The following is a 25283-nucleotide window of genomic DNA, read 5'->3' as shown; positions in this document are numbered from 1 at the left end:
CTGGACCCCCCTTAGAATTTTCAAAGTTATTGGTGAAAACACTTTTAAAGCTGCACTATCACAGTACAAGTCTTATTATAACGTACTGCGAACATCAGGAAACCTTTTACAACATACAGGAAAGCGCTCAGAAAAGATTCCTACCTTTTGTAACAAACTTTTTGAGATCAAATGGCAAACATCCATATGATAATAGCAATACATGATTTATATTATATTTTTAATACCCCTTAAGAAGTCGGCGAGTGTTTGGCAGGGGGCTTAAACTTAGTCAAGGCCAATAATGAATTTTTCATCCTTGTTCATCCGTACCCCCACTATTTCTGTTTTCACATCATGGGAAAATTTGTAAAATAATATTGCATTACTAATTTTCGAAGTGATGATTACATTTTTGATGGGATTCAGATTCTTGTTTTTCTTGCTCTAAAACACTTGAAATTCGCTCTCTGTTGACCCGGAGAAACAAAAATATGGAATGGCACTGTTGTTCAACAGTATATAAAGACTGTTGTCACTTAAGCTAAATATACATACATATATAAGTAGCAAAAGTATCATAAAACTGCAATGTTAACAATTATTCAGAACCTACTTCTTTGCGTTGGCTTTTACAAGTTTAATTAAGAGGCTGCTAGCCCTGTGAAACTCAAACTTTATTTTTGTACATGATTACATAAAACGATTTAATTCGTCCTGTGATCTATAGATGTGTGATAGCTGAAATTTCTGGTCCAGGTTTTTTTGAAGTATGTAATTGTAAAGGCCAGACTGTTAATTTAATATTTTAGACATTTGTATTTTCAATATTGTTGAATAATAATGTATTGTGGGTATTTTTACAAGATTTTCATTAAGACAGGAAATCCTTATTAAACAGTGATGTTTTCCTAACGGTCTAGACTTATATATAAATTATATCAATACAATATTTTTCTGATCAATGGAAATGTTATAAAACAACAGGGCCGTTGCCGGCTTCGAAAAAGTGGTCCGGCCATGGGACGTCGAAGGCGTCCCGCGAGTGCCGAAGGCAGGAGAGGGGGGAGAGCAGGAGAGGGTGGTTTCCCCCCTCTAGTAAGGGGGGTTTGGGGGGTCTCCCACGAGAAAAATTTAAGATTTGGAATGCCCATAAGTGCGTTTTCCTTGCATCTTGAAAGCATTTTCCATTAAGATTTTCAGTCAATTTTATAACAGTTTTCAAGGATAATTATCCGACATTTGTCAAATGAATGTTGATGTATTTCACTTCTGAGTGTCAGCCATTTCAAAAGAAAACAACTATTTCGACCCCTCTGTGAGTCTCATCATGCGGTGGCATTAAAGGCTTTATCAAGATTCGAACTTGACAACTTGCCGTCTATGTGAGCAACCATACACACATGACAATAAGCGAAGTCATTAGTTTCATTGTATGCAACCACGATCTATTGGCGAACCACGAAGGCTGAAAACTTCTATTCACTGGATTTTTCGGACCAAAGGTGCGTTTCAGAAATCTAAATGTCTTAGATTGATTTGGAATTTCAGGTATGTCCATTTTGCAGCAATACGTTAAGCGACAAGTTAGGCATACGGTTTCAGAATTTAGAGCAGATAGAAACAAAGTTTATATTATTTTATAGTTGAGATGTACGTCGGCATTTTATTTGATTTAAAGCAATCATTTAAGATTATTCAAAATAATTAGAAGAAATTAGCTTTCGGTTAGTTTTGTTTCATTATACCACGAAAAACACAATTGTTTCCATTTTTTTTAAACATACGACTATTTTTTTTTTCCATCAAAGCAATTATTATAGATTATTAAAAAATTCGCTCTTTAGATCATACTGGATTAAACATATATCAGATAAGCGTTTAATTATGATTAATCCAATCAAGCAGGGTCGTTACTTTTGACACGAAGTGTGCCAAAGTTTTTTAACACCCCGCGGGCAATCATGACAGATACCGCTCGTTGCCGATAATTAGCAAGGCAATATTTCGGCACTATTAATCTAAGCAAAAGCTGAAATTTTATGCAAAAAAAAAAAAAAAAAAGCTGGTACGGCTGATATCATGCTCGGGCCCGCAACCTTGAACAAGCAATTTATTTATTACTTTTAATTATTATTTTGAAATAAAATGGATTAATTATGAACGCTTAACTTACAGTGTTAATTTTTTCTAAAAGTTTTGAACACCACTACACCATTATTAAAATCATATGTCATTTAAAATGGTTATTTATTTTAAAAAGATATTTGAATAAGAAAATATGAACATCGTAAGCATTTCAAAACTTTTTGAATTTTTAAAATCCATAAATGAGTTATTAAAGATTAAAAATTCCAATCCCATACACAAATGATGTAAAAACATTTGTTTTGCCCACCACCAGGTAAACAGGTGTTAATGCGTGAGGTCACTGGATCTCTCCTATTATGTCATTGTCATGTGTAACCTTTTTGCATTCAACTTTCCCTAAATTATATAACGAACACTGAAACTTCCACAAAAAAAGCATGCCCAGATTTACCAGGTCTAAGAAAGTTGTATATTTACAGATTATCTGTAAATGTACAGAATAATGATATACAGATAATCTATAAATTTACAGATTTTTCAATCTATAAATTTAAAGATAGAGTGTTTGAAAACCACTGAAAATATATTTAGCCTCAAAACTGAAGCTTGAAATTAATTGTTTTACTTATTATGGTATGCAATAATAAAGGTCACTGATAAATTTCAGTCAATTCTGTTAACTTTGATTTTTCTGAAAATGCCAAAAATTCTAAGTCAACAAAAATGTCTGAAACTCACAAATGACCTTAATTCATGCATACTGTAAATAAAAAAAATATTTTCAAGTTGTGGTTTTGAAAACAAATGTTATTCCTGCAGTTTTCATACATAAAAAAAATATCTGTAAAATTTTATTTATAGATCAAAAGATCTGAGATGTAGATGTAAAAAGTAAGTATATTTTCTTAGACCTGTTTACTACTTACTTTTTAACAAATGATCTCATTGTCACAATACACATGTATATCTCCAAATATTATTTAATTGTCTCTATCAAACACCAGACATCCTAACACCAGCACTATGTTGATATAGAACCTCTGACCTCTACAAGCACCACATTAATTCTGTCTCTATCTCTCCCCCTTGGAATTTTATATCCCACACTGACAGACATATTTCTAATGCTTGTTCTGAAAGGTCAAACTGATACCTCTTGAGTAAATCTCAGAACCCACTTATAATCTAACAAATACATCATATATTATACTGATTCCTTTCAAGTCAATATTATATATAAGGTGAGAATTGTGTAACAAAAACTGTATAGTAAGTGACAATTAGTCCAAGCCTACCAGTACACAGATCCAACAATGTATGTTAGTCACACCTGCTGAGCTGTGGATTCCAGATAATAAATCTTCAATTCACATTCAATTAGCACAGAAATCTCTCCCCTCAGTGTAATCCAACACTACTGTGAGAAACTATTTCAGTCATGTACACAAATATTATCATGGCAAAATCACAAGAAACACATGTAAATCATGCAAGCATGAATTTTGAAGACAGAACAGGTTTTGTGTGTCCTAAAGGATAGGTAGAGGGCTTTCCAAATGTTATCAAACATAAAATTACTGCTGGCATAACATACTAATAAACTTTGATAATGTGGCAGTTGAGTCCAATAAGTCCAGGGGTGTTCAAAGATAATCTGTCATAGATCTATTGTAAAGCAAATATTGGATTTACCTGTATTGGAAAATAAACAGTGTCAATTGGATTTAGGTCAACTGCCACATTATCAAAGTTTGTTAGTAAATGGTGCTTGCTGGCAAAAACAGGTATTCAGTTCATGGACATTTAAAATTTTAAGGATGTACTATAATTATAATGATAATAAATATTTTATTGTTTTTGTTAGGGTACAAACTTCAGCTAAAGCACAGGCAATTAATTTTTTTTTTGTACAAGAAACCACTTTTGAACAAGAGCTCCGCAATAGTTATAACCAACAGGGTTATGGGACAGACTAATGGACAGGAAGATGGACAATGCAGAAACTATATCACTCTGCCTTTGGCAGAGTATAACAAACAACTCTGATCAATCATTTGAAATGCAACAGTAATCTGTATCTTCTTTTAGGGATAAAACAATTTCTTAATATACATGCCAGGAAACTTTTCTACAATGCTTACATCTTACCCCATATAGACTATTGCTGTTCAATATAGGGAAATCGCTCAAATGAACTTCTTGAGAGAAAGAAAATTTTTTAAAAAAGTGCAGCTCGCATTATTCTTGATAAAGAGGCAGATGCACCATCTGAACCTCTTTTCAAAGAATTAAAATGAATAAAACTTAACAACAGAGTTGAGTACAAAAAAGCTATTTTAATTCACAAATCATTAAATGAAGAAAACTCGCCATGCTACATGAAAGAAAAATTTCAATTTGCTTCAACTTTACATAACCAAAATCTCAGATCAACAAATAATCTTAATCTAATCTTCCTAAGCCTAATCTTGAGTTTTATCGAAAATCACTTTCTTATTCTGGAACTAAAATTTGGAATAATATACCTCTCTTTGTACATTGATGTATATACAGTAAATGGTAGATAAGCTTAATGTCGCTGAGTGGCTGCTTTTTAATTTCTGACTTTTGCAGTTTGACCGTCACAATATAAAACAAACTGTATACGTCGGATTAGTTCGACAAAGTAAATGGGTGCTGGATTTATTTTTGGGTCCTGGACTCTCTATAAAGGTTTTTATCCTATATTATCAAACAAATGCGCCAAATGCCTATGCTCTAACCATATAAGACTTTTAGACTTATTGCAATAAAATTAAAGTAAAGCATACCAATGAAACTGTCGGTCACAAATTATCAACGAAAAAAATACATACTGAAAGGCTTCATATTTTTATTTAGATATTAAAACAGTCTGTTTGTAAATTTGTAATGCTTTCTCAATACCTTATTGAAGTAATTTTTCTTGTAACACATATTTAATCTGTATATTTGGTAAAAAATATATTGACTCTTGTACTGTTCTTTCTTTTCTGTCTTGATATAGAAATTTAGGCACCATGAATGCTTTTCTTTTAATACTTGACTGAAACCTAATTATAATTTGAGAGCAAATGCAGATTTAAACAAAAAAAAATGTTTTACAAATTTCAAATTCTGACTTACCAATAATTATTTAACACCATAAATCCCATTTTTGCCAACACACAACCAATTAAGTTATAAATGCAACACTGGCAGGGAGTCTCACCTAATGGCAAATTAGGCTTAAAATAAAGTATTGTTTGTTTCCCTTCCTGCTAACTGCCAAAAAAATTGCCCCATCCAAAATATATTATCATAAATATGAAAGCATTATCATTTTAGGACATGTGGTTCTTTTGTAAATAAAACTTAAAAGAGAATAATTATTACTAAATTCCAAAATAACTTTAATAAATGACATCTTTAATTTTTTTTAATAGTTTGGAAACAGAATTATCATTAAACAATTAAAAATATATGATAAGTTCTGACTGATATGATGGTATGTTTAGGACATGCATTTATTATTTTTGAGATTAAATAATCTTGTGCGCACGACATCTTATATCTCGTGTGTATGACATATTATCTTGTGCACATGACATCTTATCTTGAGCGCACATCATCTGACCTTGAATGCATGACATCTTATCTCGAGCGCACAGCATCTTTTCTTGATCGCACCACATCCTATATCATGTGTACCACATATTATCTCATGCGCATGACATCATATCCCTAGCGCACAACATCCTATCTATATATGTATTAGGGCCCTTCGTGTGTATTGTGGTCATCAGTAAAATCATATGGATGAGTAGATAATTAGGGTTCCTAAATCACCCCCCCCCCCTCCCCGCCCCCCACCTATCCAGATGTTATTTTTATGAAATTCCTACAAGTACAAGTTTATCACATCATTGGGGAGAGCAGTGCACATAACTTCAAAATTAAACAAACATAATGATGCTTAGGCCTCCAAAAAAAAGTCTTTGTTTCCGGTAACATGCACAAAAAAATAAGGGTAGGTAGGTCGGAAAGTTTTTTTTGGGGGGGGGGGGGATTTTTTTTATTAGTGAGACTTTTCGGAAATTATTTTTATGTCAAACAAGAGCTGTCGGAGGACAGCAACGCTTGACTATTCAACAGCCTTGTCGACTGAATGAATACGAAAGTCGAAAAAGGGGCATAATTTAAAAAAAGCAAAATAGGGTTATGGAACCTGCATAGTGCTTATCAGCTCATGACAGTGGACAAGTGTGTGAAGTTTCAATCCATTCCCATTAGAGGGTACTGAGATACCAGCTTACATATAAGAATTTAACCCAAAACTCCTAAGTTTAACAAGAGCACCGCCTTGCGGGTGCTGACGCTCATCTGATTTTTTTTGTATAATAGAAATATTGTCCTACCCATGATTTTCTAAGTCTAAAAAGGGCCATCATTCTTGCAAAAAGCAGGATAGAGTTATGTTTCTTGATGTACAGTGTCCACTTATGATTGTGAAAAACTGTTGCAAGTTTTAAAGCAATAGCTTTGATAGTTTATGAGAAAAGTTGCCTTAAACATAATACTCAACCAAGAAAATGATTTTCTAAGTCCAAAAGGGGCAATAATTATTGCAAAAAGCAGGATGGAGTTATGTTGCTTGCTGTACAGGGTCAGCTTATGATGGTGAACAAGTGTTACAAGTTTCAAAGCAATAGCTTTGATAGTTTAAGAGAAAAAGTTGACCTAAACATAAAACTTAACCAAGAATTCTGATATTTTCTAAGTCCAAAAGGGGCCATAAATCTTGCAAAAAGCAGGATGGAGTTGTTTCTTGCTGTACAGGGTCAGCTTATGATGGTGAACAAGTGTTGCAAGTTTTAAAGCAATAGCTTTGATAGTTTAGGATAAAAGCTGACCTAAACATAAAACTTAACCAAGAAAACTGATTTTCTAAGTCCAAAAGGGGCAATAATTCTTGCAAAAAGCAAGATGGAGTTATGTTTCTTGATGTACAGGGTCTGCTAATGATGATGAACAAGTATTCCAAGTTTCAAAGCAATAGCTTTGATAGTTTAGGAGAAAAGTTAACCTAAACATAAAACTTAACCAAGAAATCTGATATTTTCTAAGTACAAAAGGGGCCATAAATCTTGCAAAAAGCAAGATGGAGTTATGTTTCTTGCTATACAGGGTCAGCTTATGATGGTGAACAAGTCTTCCAAGTTTCAAAGCAATAGCTTTGATAGTTTAGGAGAAAAGCTGACCTAAACATAAAACTTAACCAGGCAACGCAGACGCCGACGCCGACAACCGCTCAAGTGATGACAATAACTCATCATTTTTTTTCAAAAAATCAGATGAGCTAAAAAGGTGCATAATTTTGTAAAATGCAAAGTTTAGTTATTGACCCTTTGCACTGCATGTCATATCATGACAGTGAACAAGTGTGTGAAGTTTCAATCCTTTCCCATTAGTGGATACTGAGATACCAGCTTACATACAAAACCTTAACCAAAAAATTCTAAGTCGAAAAAGGGGCATAATTTTGTAAAAAAGCAAAATAGAGTTATGGAACCTGCTTTGTGCATGTCAGATCATGACAGTGAACAAGTGTGTGAAGTTTCAATCCATTCCAATTAGTGAGTACTGAGATACCAGCTTACATACAAAACCTTAACCAAAAAATTCTAAGTCGAAAAAGGGGCATAATTTTGTAAAAAAGCAAAATAGAGTTATGGAACCTGCTTTGTGCATGTCAGATCATGACAGTGAACAAGTGTGTGAAGTTTCAATCCATTCCAATTAGTGAGTACTGAGATACCAGCTTACATACAAAACCTTAACCAAAAAATTCTAAGTCGAAAAAGGGGCATAATTTTGTAAAAAAGCAAAATAGAGTTATGGGACCTGTGCAATGTAAGTCAGTTTATCACAGTGAATAAGTGTGTGAAGTTTCAATCCATTCCCACACGTGGTTGCTGAGATACCAGCTTACATACAAAACTTAACCAAATCGGGACGCAGACGCCGACGCATGGGCGAATGCAATAGCTCTACTATTCTATGAATAGTCGAGCTAAAAATGAATACAAATAAGAGGGTTATGCCTTTAAAGCAGCATGCCTCCGGATCGTTCGACAACAAAAAAATTTTTTTTTAAGATATCTTGAAATAAATGCTATATTTCTTAAGAAGGCTTTAAAACTTAATTACTGATGACAAACTTTATGTTACGGAAACACATGAGAATTTGCTGTTTTTACTACTTTTTGCGCGTTTGTCACGCTTTTACTCCAGGTAAACTGTCTCGATTATAAATATCTATATTTTGAAGACTTACTGGTTATGACGACGGGAAAATGTCTTTATTGCCGTGGTTGTCCGGGGTTCAATTCCCAGCGCGGTCATATTTTTTTTTTGATTTGGAACTTTTAAAATATTTTAGAAACAAAAATTCATATTCTAATGTTCATAATATGACCAAACTTCAATTTGAAAGAAAGATTATTTTTTTAGCCAAATCTGGAGGCATGCTGCTTTAAAGCATCAGTAAGTTGATTTTTAACATCACTGAGCATGTTTAAAGCATAAAAAGTGAAGTTATGCATCTTTTTGTTAAAAAGTTGAAAAAAATATTCTCCAAGGCCATAAAAACATCTAGGGTCGCGCCAAAAATTTAGGGTAGGTCGGGATACTGGAAACAAACAATTTTTTTTTACACCTTACTGCATGTTAGAATAGCAAAAAATCACAGTTCGACTGGTATTATCAATTCGCACATTGTCAGAAAAGTTTCCACAAAAAAAAAAAAAATAGGAAGAGGTGGAGGTAGAAGTGAAGGAGATGATGGATACTAAAACAACATATCAATATAATTATGAGATATAATTAAGTGTAAAACTAACATAAAGGTCTGGGGAGTGGGGGCAGAACAGAAATTAGAGGGTGGGTGGAGAAGGGGTCTATAAAACAATATAAAATATAAGTATATACAAGAGCTTGTAGAACACAAAATGCCCCCCTTGGTGCATTCAGTAATTACATAAGGAATAAAAATTATTTGGTCACTGTGCACAAAAGTTCTACTGGTTTTGGTCAAAGTGACCTTGACCTTTGACCTAATGACCTCAAAATCAATAGGAGTCATCTGCTGGTCATGATAAACCTCCATATTAAATTTCGTGATCCTAGGCCCAAGCATTCTCAAGATATCGTCCGGACATATTTTAACTGTTCCAGGTCACTGTGACCTTGACCTTTGACCTTATGATCTCAAAATCAATAGGAGTCATCTGCTGGTCATAAGCAACCTCCTTATCAAGTTTTGTGATCCTAGGCCAAAGCTTTCTCAAGTTATTGTCTGGGAACGGTTTTACTGTTCTGGGTCACTGTGTCCTTGACCTTTGGCCTACTGACCTCAAAATCAATAAGGGTCGTCTGCTGATCATGACCAACCTCCCTATTAACTTTCGTGATCCTAGGCCCAAGTGTTCTTCAGTTATCACCCATAAACCGTTTAACTGTTCATGGTCACTGTGACCTTGACCTTTGACCTTCTAACCTCAAAATCAATAGGGGTCATCTGCTGTCATGACCAATCTCCCTATCAACTTTCATGACCCTAGGCCCAAGTGTTCTTAAGTTATCATCCGGAAACTGTTTAACTGTTCTGGGTCACTGTGACCTTGACCATTGACCTACTGATCTCAAAACCAACAGGGGTCATCTGCTGGTCATGACCAACCACCCTACCACATTTTATGATCCTAGGCCCAAGCGTTCTTAAGTTATCATCCGGAAACTGTTTAACTGTTCTGGGTCACTGTGACCTTGACCTTTGACCTATTACTCTCAAAATCAATAGGGGTCATCTGCTGGTTATGACCAACCATCCTATCACTTTTCATGATCCTAGGCCCAAGCGTTCTTGAGTTATCATCTGGAAACGGATTGGTCTACATACCGACCGACAGACCAACCAACATCTGCAAAACAATATACCCCTCCTTCCTCGAAGGGGGGCATAATAAGTTATATAAGTTAAGTGTGAGAAGTTTTAAAAAAAACATGGGTCGGGACAGGGAGTGTAAAGGTGGGTGGTATAAGTGGCAGAATGGATTAGAACCGGTGGTATGAGGGATACCATGACTAAGAAACATTGTAAGTCATATGTCAAAATTGACAAATATGCCATAAAACTTTAACTAGAACTAATACAAAATCTGACCACAGTGACCCTGACCTTTGAGGTACCTGACCCTTTACCTTCAGTTTGATGACTGCAGGGACAGCAGTTAAGAATAAACAATGAAACTGAGGAGGTTGCAATATAACTTTATTGTACAAACGCTGCTTTTAATAATCCAGCACTATTGCAATATCTAACCCCAGTGACCTTGACCTTTAGGATAATTATTTACCTACCACTTTTCATTATCAGCCTTCAAGTGAAGTTTAACCATAAGAGTGGAAGTATTAGAAGATTTAGTGAGATTGAGAAGCTTGTCATAAAACATTAACCTAAATGCAATGGCAACACCTGGGCGAGTACAAGAGCCCTCCTCATTCTGCTTAAATGTCCAGAAAAAAGTGCTACTAAAGAGGATAAGAAGGCAATTTTGTCTAAGATTCAGATTTTCAACATTAATGAATATCATCCATGTAATGGATTAGGTTGATTGATCAGTAGTACTGCAAAGAATTCTAGAGCAAAAACAACACTACAAACTCCTAGCTTGAAAGTTTAGCAGTGTTTTAGTCTTGATATTTATTGAAACTTTTGCTGAAACAAAACATGTAAACGAACTTTCATGGCAGTCTGTCAGAAAATATCTTCAGTGCTCTGATCAGTTACTCTGCAGTGGACTGTTATGATCTGCAAAAGAAAATAATAAACACTGTAAAATTAACATTTCTCAAATAAATGCACCAGGAAATATACACACTCTGTTACATGAAATAGTCAAATTTCATGTAATAATGTTCTGACAGCTGATTAAAGTTTTGTTATTCATTTATTGGCATAATAAAGTGATTACTTACAATATTATTAAAATCATAAATGTTTAACCTTAGCAATCATTTTAGTGAAAGAAGTTAAGATATATTTCAGGAATTCCAGTCATTAAATCAAAATTTGTTTTCCTTTCCTAAATTACATTCAATGAAACAAAGGAAAATAGACTGTTAATGAGCTTTTGATGTGTGTTAGTTAGATAAAAATAGGTATATGGGTGGTTTTCAAAATAATGAAGCTTTTTCTTCTCTCTCACCTTACTTTAATTCAGTTTAGTTTTAGAATGTATTTTGGGGCAAATAATATCCAAATCAATGTAGTCAATAAATGTGTGCAATTTCAGCTTAATGACTCAAACAGTTTTAAAGTTATATTAAATTATATAGCTAATTTTGTCCCCTGTGCACCCAAAAAAGTGTGACATTTTACATGAACTATAGTTTTCAACTGCGGCTTACTTTTTAGAACCATGCTTTATTGGTACAGCTTTGGCTTTTTTGTGTAACTTAATCTCTGCACATTTAAATAAAATACTTCTTTTCATTACCTACATCTTATTGTTACCAATATTTCACATCTTGTGATGGAACCCCCTTCACAAAAAATAGTGAAAAAAATACTAAATTTAAATGTTGAACACTACAATTTCATAACCCTATTACTTTTCTAAAGTCTTAATGTTTTTCTAAGATCTTTATCCTTTCAGCTGTGAAGACATAGTATGATTTTTTTCTTTAATAAATCAACTTTTTCAGAAACTTGATGGATGTCTATACACCTAAAAATGTCCCCTGTGCACCTTTTCAGTTGTTAAGTGTCAGATTTCTTTTATTCTTTAAATAAAATGGGATTTTACTTTATTTTCCTTGAAAGGGAGTTACAACAGATACATAAGCAATGTTCTACTTCACATATTACTGACTGTTAAACATTCATAGGGCCAAAAGTGATGTCCCCTGTGCACCCTTTTTTTGACATATATCAATTATCATAGCATTACTGTAATTTGTGGTGGCAGTTCTATATTCTTAGCAATGTGAGTGCAAAATTTAGGCATTACTTGATAATTTAGCATTATATAAGAAGCCCTGGACAATTTAAAATTCATTGTTTGCATTTTTTTCTGAATGTGCCAATTTTCTAGTTTAAAAGTGGAAACATCAATTTTGTTGCTTCTTAAGCTCTTAAGTTTACCTAAATATGTAAATGTTCACTAGTAAATATTGTGTAGTTAAAAGAATTTTACTTACCATGAACATATTCTATGAATAAATATTTTGATACAATTTGTCCCCTGTGCACCCTTTTTAGTAACATTATAAAGTATGTATGAATATTACTATTCCATTTTATCATGCATGGTATTTTGTCATTTTTCTACCATGAATAAGCATTGCATGTAAACTAAAAGATTTCAATGTGTTAGTTATGTATAAAGTCACTTATTTTTTCATTTAAAGCATTACATTGTTGAATTTTGAATGTTTTTGTAGTGAAAATTTTCAATTTTGTATTTATTTTGTGGAATAAACTAATTTTTTAATAGTATTTGTCTAAAGTTGATTACCATTAGTCTTTTTATGAATAGAAAACTAATAATGGATGAATATTACACTGATCTTCAGTATGTGTCCCCTGTGCATCTGTAAAATAACTCAATTTTGAGTTGACAATTCTATAAATTAGAATTACTGGACATTCTTGAAATTTGGCTTGGGGTTATAAACATGCAAAGTGAGAGAAAAAAATAGGTTTTAAAATTACATGTTAGTTATTTTGCATTCAGCAACAACTTTTCTAGGTAAAGTTTTATTTTCATGTCAGATTTGTGCAGAAAGGGTGATTTTAAAAACCAATGTCCACAAACATATGATTAAAAAAGTTTCAAACCATACACATACACCCATTACTTATCATTTATGTTGAAAAAATTACTGTTATACATATTTCCTTGTCATAAAACGCTGCAACATTTATCACGCATCTTACGAAAAATTCACTGAACTTTCGAATTAAAGGCTGAAATATTTTCTTTTTGGCATTTCTCAACACTTTCCCAAAGTTATTTCCTTCAAATTTGAAGTATTTGCTATCATAAAAAATAGATGACCACCCTAAGAAATAAGTTTGAATTTTTAACCCCTATGTCACACTTTTGCTTCATTATTTTGAAAACCACCCATATATCACTGGGACACTGGTAATGTAGGTCACTGTAGGTAATTGCTATCTAATACCTTCAGCGTCATTTCTGATAATACTGCTTTTGTGGTATGTCTGTACAGTGTACAAGTCAAGTACCAATTATTAGCTCAACATTGTAAATAATATGGAAAGGTTTGGACATAATTTATCCAGGACAGGAAATCTCTGAGAAAAATTATTTGCTTCAAAAATTGGCTGCCTATGTCCCTGGTGACAAAGTCATGTTTTAGGTATAAATTATATAATTTATATATTTACATTAAAGGCACTCGCCCCCCAGATCGTTCGATAACAAAAAAATATTGTTTTTTAGATATCTGGCAATTAATTATATATATATATATATATAATTACTGAAAGACTATAAGTTATGGAAACTTATGAGAATTAGTGTTTTGCATTGAACACAAATCCTACATAGCACTACTGGTAACACCAGCGGAAACTTTTTTATTGCTGCGGCTGTCCGGGCTTGATTCCTGATGCGGTCATTTTTTTTCTTGATTTGGCTTTTTAAAACTACTTTAGAAACAAAAACTCATATTCTAATGTTCATAATATGACAAAACTTCAATTTGAAAGAGAGATCATTTTTAGCCAAAATCTGGAGGTCAGGCCCCGTGTTCACAAAACATTTTCAGTCTCAGCTGAGTTTGATAACGAAACTTTATTGGTCATTTATATCTAAGTAGAGCGCTTTCGTGTTTTACCGACCGTCGGCAGTTATCCGACCACATAATTACACGCCTTATTAATTGCAGTAACATCGTGTCAATCAAACTTTTTGACGTCATAAATGACATCATCCATTTTTCCCGGAACTGTTCGGTGCCATTTTGTCTTTTACGCAGTGTTTTTGAACGACAAGCCGGCTTCCTGTACAAACAAGGTACTATTTCTTTTCTTTAAAAATACGCTGATAACTAAGAGTATAAGGAGGGTAGGAAGTTTTTGCAACCATTTTGTCTTTGTATATCTTATTTGTTGAATATTTGTAGAAGCTGACACCACTTCATGATGTCACATCGCGAATTTATATGTCTACTTCACTCCACGTCTTATTTGACCTTGAAGAGGAGGGAGGTCGGTGACTACCGACACAATATGGTATGGTCGGTAGTTATCGACCGCCATTTTCTTTAAGGATTATTTTTAGTTAATTTCACTTTCTTTTCCAGAAAACGATGGCTTTGCGGCTCAAATACTCACCTTCGAAGATGAAACAAGCTATTGCAAGCGTCAAATCAGGCACACTATCAAGACGGAAAGCTGCTGAATTGTACGGCATTCCCAAAACAACCTTACTAGATAAGTTGTCAGGGCGAAGTCCTGAGGAAAGAGTCCGCCCGGGTCCAGCTACAGTACTTACAGAGGCAGAGGAGAATGTTCTCTGTGACTATATAAAATTAATGGCTTCGATAGGGTATCCTGTGACACGAGATGAACTCCTTACAGAGGTGAAGAAAGTCATTGATCTGGATGGTCGTAACACACCATTCAGAAACAACAAGCCTGGAAAGGATTGGTTTTATGCGTTCAGAAGACGCCATCCAGACCTATCTGAGCGTTCAGCAATGTGTCTAGGTAACACAGCTGCTACAGTAACCTTTTTTTATATAAACTTTTAACATAGCTTTCCATCATAATACAGTTACATGTACACACGTTTACGTTAACTTGAATATATACTCTGCTGTGCATCGGTATTTACAATAAGATTTAAAGCAAAATATCAAAAAATCTTATCTAAATTCAAACTGTTCATACTGATCTGACTTTAACTTTTTAGTTTTGAATATCTATTAGATCTACATAGCTATGTATACATTGTATATATAAACAGATTATTTTTAACAAAGAAACTGAATTTGACAGACCGCACTTGACGAATGACCATTAGTTAATGATTTTGCACAGAGGTATACAAGCTTACTACTGGTTTTAAAGTTATGTTATGCTAATTCTAAAATTTTCCTGTATTTTTTATCATAGGCTAGTGTTATAAATGTAAACATAATAGTAGATGTCTACAATGGAATTCTAATATACTATTTATTTTGTTTTACACAGGTCATCATCGCGCAGTTGTAAATATGGCGATGATCCAGGGATGGTTCGATGGTCTTGTAGAACACCTGCAATCTGAAGTACAAGATTATCAAAGTCTTCTAAAGGACCCTCGTAGACTATTCAATTGTGACGAGAGTGGCTTTCCATTGTGTCTTAAGACTGGGAAAGTTTTGGCTGAGAGAGGAGCTCGTCATGTGTACCATGTGTCGTCAAGCAACAAGCAGCAGATCACCGTCATGGTTTGTTTCAGCGCATTTGGCAACTACGTTCCACCACTTATTGTCTATCCCGGGGAACGGTTTAGAGACACTGGTATAGAAGCATTCCCTACAGCAATCTATGGGCATACCCATAACGGCTGGATGGACAGCGAACTATTTGTTGCCTTCCTTGAGCATTTTTCTTCGTATGTTGACCATGAAAACATCCCCAAGCCAGTGCTACTATTCGTAGATGGTCACAGCACTCACATGTCACGAGATGCTGCTACTTACTGTGCCAATAATGGAATCATTCTCTATTGCTTGCTTCCCAACGCAACACACATCCTCCAGCCCTGCGATGTTGGCTTTTTTTCACCCATGAAATCCGCCTGGAAAAAAAATCTCAAACATTGGCAGCTTGAGAATATTGGGGAAACATTAACAAAGCGTCAGTTTCCAGCTGTCTTCAAAAGTGCGTGGGAAACTGTTAGCACGCTGGAAAACGCGGCACATGGCTTCAGGCGTTCTGGTCTGTACCCATTAGATCCAAACGGTATAGATAAGACAAAGTTAGAACCATCTAAAATTGCCAATCCACCACGAATGTTATCAACATGTCAAGATACATCTTCTGTCTTAAAAGAGCAAGACACTAAAACCGCTGATGCAAACGATTTACCAGGGCCATCCGGAGATAGTTTGCCCATTAAAGATAGCCCATCTGATAGCGGGAATTCATTTGGCGGGTTAAAGCAAGTCTCAGACAGCACATGTGACATTAACAATACAAATTTTTCACAATGCACAGAGTCCATGACTGCATCAATCTCACCTTCACTGACGTCATCAAAAGGTCGCCAGTCATTAGTGTCTGAATCATTTAGGTCTCTCTCTGTTCCAGTACCAAAACAGAGACGCCAGTCTAGCACATTTTTTACCAAACTTCCAAAAGCACTCTCCGGCTCTGCAGCACTCAGAATGTTTGAAGAGAGAGAAGAAAAGAAGAAAGCAGATGTGTTAGCGAAACAAAAGAGACAAGAAGAGAGAGAACTGAAGAAAAAGATGAAACAAGAAATGCAAGAACAAAAGAGAAAGGAAAAAGCAGATAAAAAACAAAAACGAGAAGAAGAGAAAAAGCTTAAACTAGCACAAAAGGGTACATCAAAGCAGAAGAGGCGTAGAAACGATAGTTCTTCGTCTGAAAGCAATGATGAAAATAAAAACATAAAACTTCAGTATCAAGATTCTGACGACAGTTACAACGAAAAAGATCTTTGTCCCGGCTGCCTTACTGATGATGTGTATGAGGATGATGAAGAGTGGGTAAAGTGTGCCAAGTGCCCTCGTAGATGGCATGTCTCATGCACTGGAGACGCTGTTCTCTTGGATATTCCTGTCGGCCAGCTAAGCGACTACCCGTTTCATTGCGAGTACTGTGTTTAATTGTATAGACTTTGAGCTTGCATGACAAGAGTGTATATTGAAACAGTAGATTTAGTTGTCAGATGAAAATTGGAAGAAAATTTGGTTGTATTTCCTGATTTTTAAACTATGATTTATGTATTTTTTAAAAAGTCAAAAGGTGGTCGGTAATTGCCTCCTGCGGTCGCTTACTGACGACTTTACCAACCTTCATTTTTTTCGAAGCAATATATGACAAATATGCTTTTACATGCTGAAATATATCCTTATCATGTTAGGTAAGGTTCATATTACTGCTTGCTTGTATTTACAAAGCTTAAGGTGGTTTTAGCCATCGACGACAGTAAAGCGTACCTTAAGTGGTCGATAATACCCGAAATTGCTCTAGCATGTTTAAAATTAGATTTTAAGTTAATAACTATTTTCAAGAGACTAATTAGTACTGATGGTCAGTCTCATTTGGAATTTAAGGTTTCGATGGAGGCCTTGAGAAACAAAAATCAAACAACACCAAATCATAGAAAGAAAGAGTTGTTTGACATGAAAATTGAACAGCATGTAAAACATGTATATTACTTTACGAAACAAGTGTCAGTATACTGATATAAACATTGAATTCCGGAAAAGGGCTGCCAAAAGGGGCTCCACTTCCGGACAGTTAAACGCCTTTAAAAACTCACCATTTTCAAAGAACTGTTACACATGTTTGTTTTGATGCATTTGCAATAGCGTGCGAGTGGTGAAATTTCGCATAACAAGGTGGAACACAGTTTTCAGCAATTGTTTATCTTTATTTCTTTACAAATGGCATTCATTTTCAAAGGGAGGCAACTGTTTTCGATTATTTTAAGTACAAATGGCATTCATTTTCAAAGGGAAACAACTTTTTCCGATTATTTTAAGTAATCTTTGAGAAAAGTTGTCTCCCTTTGAAAATGAATGCCATTTGTAAAGAAAAAAAGATAAACAATTGCTGAAAACTGTGTTCCACCTTGTTACGTGAAATTTCACCACTCGCACGCTATTGCAAATGCATCAAAACAAACATGTGTAACAGTTCTTTGAAAATGGTGAGTTTTTAAAGGCGTTTAACTGTCCGGAAGTGGAGCCCCTTTTGGCAGCCCTTTTCCGGAATTCAATGTTTATATCAGTATACTGACACTTGTTTCGTAAAGTAATATACATGTTTTACATGCTGTTCAATTTTCATGTCAAACAACTCTTTCTTTCTATGATTTGGTGTTGTTTGATTTTTGTTTCTCAAGGCCTCCATCGAAACCTTAACCATGAAGTTTTAGTAAAACTGATACTAAAATTTCAAACTCAAACTCAGCTGAGACCGAAAAATGTTTTGTGAACACGGGGCCAGTGCATCAAAGTTTACAATCTGAAAAAGTAACAGAAGTATCTGTTTCTGATAAAGAGTTACAATGATCCTTGGTAAAATGGAGACAACTCTGCTAAGACTTTATTGTATGCTTACCTGGCTATATACTTTCCATACCTTCCAAAATATACCCCTCTAGGCATGAAAAAAACATGCATAATTACTGCAGACACTTATTTGTCAATGATCAGCAATTTCACAAGATACATATGTAAAGATCAAATCAAACAAGTGACCAAATATTGCAGTGGAAATACAGCAGTCCCCTACCGGTATAAAATTTTGTTAGTGTTTTCCCTTGTGGTTGTTGGCAACAGTGTTATGACTAAAAATGCTTCAAGGCATTTAGGAGCTAAGAAAAAAAAAACTATTTTTATTTAAATTTTATAATAGTGACCTTGACCTACAAGCATAGATCATAAGGGTGTAATGATACGCTAGTCTCACAATACAATATATATCGGGATACAAATGCAACGATATGGTATGCGATACAAATTGAGTAACATAAGGAAGCATTCATGTGACAAAATGAAACAAGAGGACCATGATGGTCCTGAATCGCTCACCTGTCCCCACATGCCCAGTTTTGAACCGAGTATGACGTCGTTTTTTTCTATTATTTGACACAGTGACCAAGTTTTTGAGCTCAAGTGACCCAGTTTTGAACTTGACCTAGATATCATCAAGGTGAACATTCTCACCAATTTTCCTGAAGATCTCATGAAAAATATGGCCTCCAGAGAGGTCACAAGGTTTTTCTATTTTTATACCTACTGACCTAGTTTTTGACCGCATGTGACCTAGTTTCGAAATTAAACTAGATATCATCAAGGTGAACATTCAGACCAATTTTCATGAAGATCAATTGAAAAATATGGCCTCTAGAGAGGTAAAAAGGTTTTTCTATTTTTAGACCTACTGACCTAGTTTTTGACTGCAGTTGTCCCAGTTTCGAACTTGATCTTGATATCATCAAGATGAACATTCAGACCAACTTTTATACAGATCCCATGAAAAATATGGCCTCTAGACAGGTCACAAGGTTCTTTTATTATTTGACCTACTGACCTAGTTTTTGATGGCACGTGACCCAGTTTCAAAACTGACCTAGATATCATCAAGGTGAACATTCTGATTAGTTTTCATGAAGATCCATTGAAAAGTATGGCCTCTAGAGAGGTCACAAGGTTTTTCTATTTTTAGACCTACTGACCTAGTTTTTGACCGCACATGACCTAGTTTCGATCTTGACCTAGATATCATCAAGATAAATATACAGACCAACTTTCATACAGATCCCATGAAAAATATGGCCTCTAGAGAGGTCACAAGGTTTTTTTTTATTATTTGACCTACTGACCTAGTTTTTTAAGGCACGTGACCCAGTTTCAAATTTGACCTAGATATCATGGTAAACATTCTGACCAACTTTCATGAAGATCCATTGAAAAGTATGGCCTCTAGAGAGGTCACAAGGTTTTTCTATTTTTAGACCTACTGACCTAGTTTTGGAAGCACGTGACCCAGTTTCGAACCTGACCTAGATATCTACAAGATGAACATTCTGACCAATTTTCATAAAGATCCCATGAAAAATGTGACCTCTAGAGTGGTCACAAGCAAAAGTTTACGCACGGATGGACGACGGACGCTGCGCGATCACAAAAGCTCACCTTGTCACTTTGTGACATGTGAGCTAAAAATAAATCGAATCCATGTTCCTACACTTGGAAAGTACTTGAAATTTGCAAAAGAACTGTTATAAATGATACATTTGTTTAGTTACTATCTTTAACACTGATTGTATGAAAGTTTTCATTCAATGTTTCTACTTTTCACTGTATCGTTTCTGTATCGTGAAACTGGCCTTTGATATGATAAACGTATTGCAGGACTAATGTATCATGATACAGTGAATTTCGATCTGTCGGAAACTAAACAAACGAATACGTTTAAACAAAAATGAAACGTATGGTACAAGAAAATATTATTTGTCTATAGTGTGTTATTTTTGCAATTTGTTTGGAGTTCATAATACTTCTTTCATAAAAGTGTCAGTATACATAAAAAGAAATCATTAAGATAGTTGTTTGAGTGACTGTTAAGTAAGGTCAAGCAGATTTTACTGGCTACTAGTCCTGCAGGGCAAGTGGTGGAAAAAGGTTTTATATCCCTGACTAACACCAATTTCTGTGAATTCTTTATTTGACCATGTTTAAATCTCCACAATACAAGAAACTGTGTGCATTGTTGTTTATATTTGATTTCTAATTTGACTAAAATATAGCACCTTGTTAATATTTCCTGTATTAAGGAACTGACCAGCCCTTTGAAGTTTAATTGTCTTTGTATTCCTCTCAGTTAGAAAAAGTATTTTGGCTAAACAGCATCTTAAATTATTACCAAAGGAATATATAGAAACAGATATAATATATAATCGTGTTATTTCATATTGCCATTGAAGCGAGACTCTAACACCATGCAACTTTCAAATGCTGGACAGGGTTCAAATTTAGACAAGCATACAAGCTAAATGCTAGTGGAATTTTAAAATAGCTAGTGGGTTTGAAATGTACTAGCTAATTTCAGCTAGTCAATAATATAACAAGCAAATGTCTTCAGAGCTTTAATAAACTTTAATTGTTTTGAATGTACATTTTTCTTCATGAAAGGAATATTATCACTTATGTTTATGATATTTTATTGTTCAACAAAAATGGCACAAGTTATTTTAAGCTAATAGAAAACATCAATTTTGTTTGTGACTGGCTACTGACAGAGATCAATCAGAAAGTTTTGGCCAGTAAAATATTAATAGAGTAATTAAATATTATTAACTTTAGCTGGTAGCTTTTCATTTTAGCTAGTGATCAAAAAGGGCACTTGCTAATTTCAGCTAGTACAAATTATTGTTAAATTTGACCCCTGGCTGGATAAGATAAGATCATATGAACAAGGCAGTCTGAAAGACAGCTATACCACCCCAACCCACTCTTATGGATAGTGAAAGGGTTGATGGTATTGTGCGGAAGCACTGACCTTGTTAAGTATAACTTATAGTCCATGTATGACAACATCAAAGGATCTGAAAATCCTTTAAGGTTTAGGAGATACGGAGCGGACCTTGAGTTGTGACCTTGACCTTGAACCAACATGGCTGACTAATGAGTTCTGCACATGGTCTTGATGAGGTGATCATTTGACTTAAGTTGGATGAAAATCCTTCAAGGGGTTTAGGAGATACAGAGTGGACACAAAATGGAAGGCTCAAACCTTTGATGACCCTAAGTGGTGACCTTGACCTTGAGCCAACATGGCTGACTCACGACTTCTGCACATTCTCTTGATGAGATGATCATTTGACCAAAGTTTCATGAAAATCCTTCAAGGGGTTTAGGAGATACAGAGCAGACACAAAATGGAAGGTTCAAACCTTTGCCATTGAGTTGTGACCTTGACCTTGAACCAATATGACCAACAAATCTGAGCCCTGCACACTGACTTGATGAGGTGATCATTTGACCCAAGTTTCTTGAAAATCCTTCAAGGGGTTTAAGAGATACAGAGCGGACACGATATAGAAGGTTCAAATCTTTGACAAGACGAGTTCAGCATATCATCTTGATGAGGTGATCATTTGACCAAAGTTTCATGAAAATCCTTCAAGGGGTTTAGGAGATACAGAGTGGACACACTCTCGTGGCAGGGGATTAAAAATTAATGAACGAAAACAGTAAAATATATTGAATATCTACATATTCAGGGTTAACCTATTTACTTTCAAATTTAAGAGTATAAAAACTAGAATTTCATCAGTCCAACAACTTTGATGTGATCCTAGGAAATATTGAGAGAAGTTGCTCATATTGGCAATATATCCCCTCTAATCAAACACTCCAGAGGAGGAAATTTCCGATGAAATTTTCATCACTGCCGGCGCTTTACATCCTACATGTTTAAATTATCAAATAATTTCCTTAATTACGAATTTTCTGGTGATTTAAAACTTGATATGAATTTGTTTTGCAGACAGCTTTTTCGCGAAAACAGATTACCTTACAAGACTGACTCAGTAAACGGATGCTTTGCATATTTAAATTCAAACATACATAATTTTATTGCAATTACAATCTATGTTCTTGGAAAAAATGCAGTATTTTACTTTTTGTTTTGTAGTTAGTTTGCTGTTCCACCTGTTGTGATTGTTGTTGTTGTAGTTGTTTTGCTGTGGTTGATTTATGGTATATAAATTTGTACAGTCAACGATTAATCGAATGAAGAAGTCATTAAGAATCCCCTTTTCTACCTCCTACCTGTCCCTCCCACTTTTTCTATATTTTGCATAAATTAATATGTACTAATTGTTGGATTTTTGAAGCAACCCATCTATAATGTTCTTCCGTAACAGATTCTTTTTGTTGTAAATGTGGGCCTACTTTGCAAATGCGTGGCGCTGAGGTCGAACTAATCCGACGCATACAGTTTGACGGTCTGCAAATGTCAGAAATTAAAAAGCAGCCACTTTGTCTAGTGTTTGTTCCGAGAAATCTACCCTTACCTATTATCTCTTTTACTCTTCCCTACAAGAAACTTTTGAATAAACTAGAAGATGCTTTTGTAAAAAAGCGCATGTCTCCCCCAATGCAAAATCGTATAGGCAAGAAGTCAAAAGGGGTCAGGAGCGAAAGTCAAAGAGACACTGATGGTTGGCTGCAATAGGGATCATCTACTTGGCATGTCCAGTCATCCCGCTAAGTTTCAACACTCTTGGCCTAGGGGTTCTCAAGTCACTGTTCAGGCTCTTGTGACCTTGACCTTTGATCAAGTGACCCCAAAATAAATAGAAGTCATCTACTCTGCATGTCCAATCATCCTGTTAAGTTTCAACATTGTAGGTCAAGTGGTTCTCAAGTTATTTTCCGGAAATGATTTTACATGACCAGGCCCCTGTGACCTTGACCTTTAATAGACTGACCCAAAAATCAATAGGGATCATCTACTCTGCATGTTCAATCATCCTATGAAGTTTCAACATTCTGGGTCAAGTGGTTCTCAAGTTATTGATCGGAAATTGTTTTCCATGTTTAGGCTCTTGTGACCTTGACCTTTAATAGAGTGACCCCAAAATCGATAGGGGTAATCTACTCTGCATGTTCAATCATCCTATGAAGTTTCAACATTCTGGATCAAGAAGTTCTCAAGTTATTGATCGGAAATGGTTATCAATGTTCAGGCCCCTGTGACCTTGACCTTTAACGCAGTGACCCCAAAAACAATAGGGGTCATTTACTCTGCATGACCAATCATCCTATGAAGTTTCAACTTTCTGGGTCGAGTGGTTCTCAAGTTACTGACAGGAAACGGTTTTCCATGTTCAGGCCCCTGTGACCTTGACCTTTAATAGAGTGACCCTAAAATTAATTGGGGTCATTTACTCTGCATGTCCAATTATCCTTTGAAGTTTTAACATTCTGGGTCAAGAGGTTCTCAAGTTATTGATCGAAACGGTTTTCCATGTTCAGGCCCCTGTGACCTTGACCTTTAACAGAGTGACCCCAAAATCGATAGGGGTCATCTACTCTGCATGACCAATCATCTTATTAAGTTTCAACATTCTGGGTCAAGTGGTTCTCAAGTTACTGACCGGAAATGGTTTTCAATGTTCAGGCCCCTGTGACCTTGACCTTTAGGGTAGAGACCACCAATTGTTTTCCTATAGACTTACATTATAACATTATGGCGTGTACGGCCTTCCATACATCGAAACATGTATATCTAACTACATATTTTTTCAAGAACTATCTTAGTTCTACCAAAATATCGGACGAAAAACATATGAATAGTGATACTTTATTTAAATAATTTTCGTGTGAATGAGATGACCCCCTGTTTACATTGTTGGCATGGCGGGAGAAATTCGTTTGATAAAATTTTTTTTCAATACACATAAAATGTAGCAAATTTTGTCAAAATGTATAATAAAATACTGTAAATGTAGTGAAAAAATATCAATTTTGAAAAAAAAATCACTTCCTGGGTTTGTTTACATGACTGACCAATCAGAACGCACAGACGTAACCTTATTCCCAGGTATACACTTACCTCATTCCCAGTAAGTTCCCTGTACTTTTTTGAATTGGTAGTCTCTGACCTATAACAGAGTGACCCCAAAATCAATAGGGGTCATCTACTTTGCATGTACAATCATCCTATGAAGTTTCAACATTCTGGGTCTAGTGGTACTCAAGTTATTAATCGGAAATGGTTTTCAATGTTCAGGCCCCTGTGACCTTGACCTTTAACGGAGTGAACCCAAAAACAATAGGGGTTATCTACTCTACATGACTAATCATCCTATGAAGTTTCAACATTCTGGGTCAAGTGGTTCTCTAGTTATTGATCGGAAATGGTTTTCAATGTTCAGGCCCCTGTGACCTTGACCTTTAACGGAGTGAACCCAAAAACAATAGGGGTTATCTACTCTACATGACTAATCATCCTATGAAGTTTCAACATTCTGGGTCAAGTGGTTCTCTAGTTATTGATCGGAAATGGTTTTCAATGTTCAGGCCCCTGTGACCTTGACCTTTGATGGAGTGACCCCAAAAACAATAGGGATCGTCTACTCTAGCAGCCCTACAACCCTGTGAAGTTTGAAGATTCTGGATCAAATGGTTCTCCAGTTATTGATCGGAAATGAAGTGTGATGGACGGACGGACGGACAAAAACAATATAACAATATGTCTCCCCCAGAAGTGGGGGGGGGGGGGGGGGGGGGGGAAGAGACATAATTACACGCTTATGGTATTAGAGGATTTTTTTTTTATTATGATGTTTTACTGTGGGACAGAGAGCTCTTTGGACAAACAGCAAGTTCATGTTGATAGTTATACACTAGCACCACACTAGTAA

At 35.2% G+C, this 25283-nt stretch overlaps 2 protein-coding genes across 4 annotated transcripts in view; one reads left to right on the top strand and one right to left on the bottom strand.

Moving 5' to 3' along the window:
- LOC123564337 (uncharacterized) overlaps positions 1-22599 on the bottom strand; it is a 66308-nt gene extending 43709 nt beyond the window's left edge. The window contains exons 1-2 of one of the 3 annotated variants that reach the window (XM_045357844.2): positions 22533-22599; positions 10871-10939 (exon numbers count right to left, since the gene is read on the bottom strand). Coding sequence is in view for 1 of the 3 variants with exons in the window: in XM_045357843.2 (XP_045213778.2) it covers positions 2997-3031 (35 nt within the window). In the remaining 2 variants the exon portion in view is untranslated. Of the gene's footprint in view, positions 1-2996; positions 3310-3365; positions 3494-10870; positions 10940-22532 lie in introns of those variants that run through there. The other 2 variants (XM_045357845.2, XM_045357843.2) reach the window with 2 other exon arrangements.
- LOC128555225 (uncharacterized) lies at positions 13985-17357 on the top strand. Its single transcript, XM_053536959.1, has 2 exons — positions 13985-14869; positions 15356-17357. Exons 1-2 carry the CDS (start codon positions 14470-14472, stop codon positions 16999-17001), a joined length of 2046 nt encoding a protein of 681 aa, XP_053392934.1. The 5' UTR covers positions 13985-14469; the 3' UTR covers positions 17002-17357.
- Positions 22600-25283: the final 2684 nt, after the last annotated feature.

Source organism: Mercenaria mercenaria, chromosome 2 (genome assembly GCF_021730395.1).
Source record: "Mercenaria mercenaria strain notata chromosome 2, MADL_Memer_1, whole genome shotgun sequence".
In the NCBI taxonomy this organism is placed as follows: Eukaryota; Metazoa; Mollusca; class Bivalvia; order Venerida; family Veneridae; genus Mercenaria; species Mercenaria mercenaria.
This window is presented reverse-complemented; position numbering and strand designations above follow the sequence as displayed.

Coding starts and splice junctions, on each gene's coding strand:
- LOC128555225 (XM_053536959.1), top strand. CDS start 14,470: ATGGCTTTGCGGCTCAAATACTCACCTTCGAAGATGAAACAAGCTATT. Junction 14,870..15,355: donor GCGTTCAGCAATGTGTCTAG/GTAACACAGCTG, acceptor TGTTTTACACAG/GTCATCATCGCGCAGTTGTA.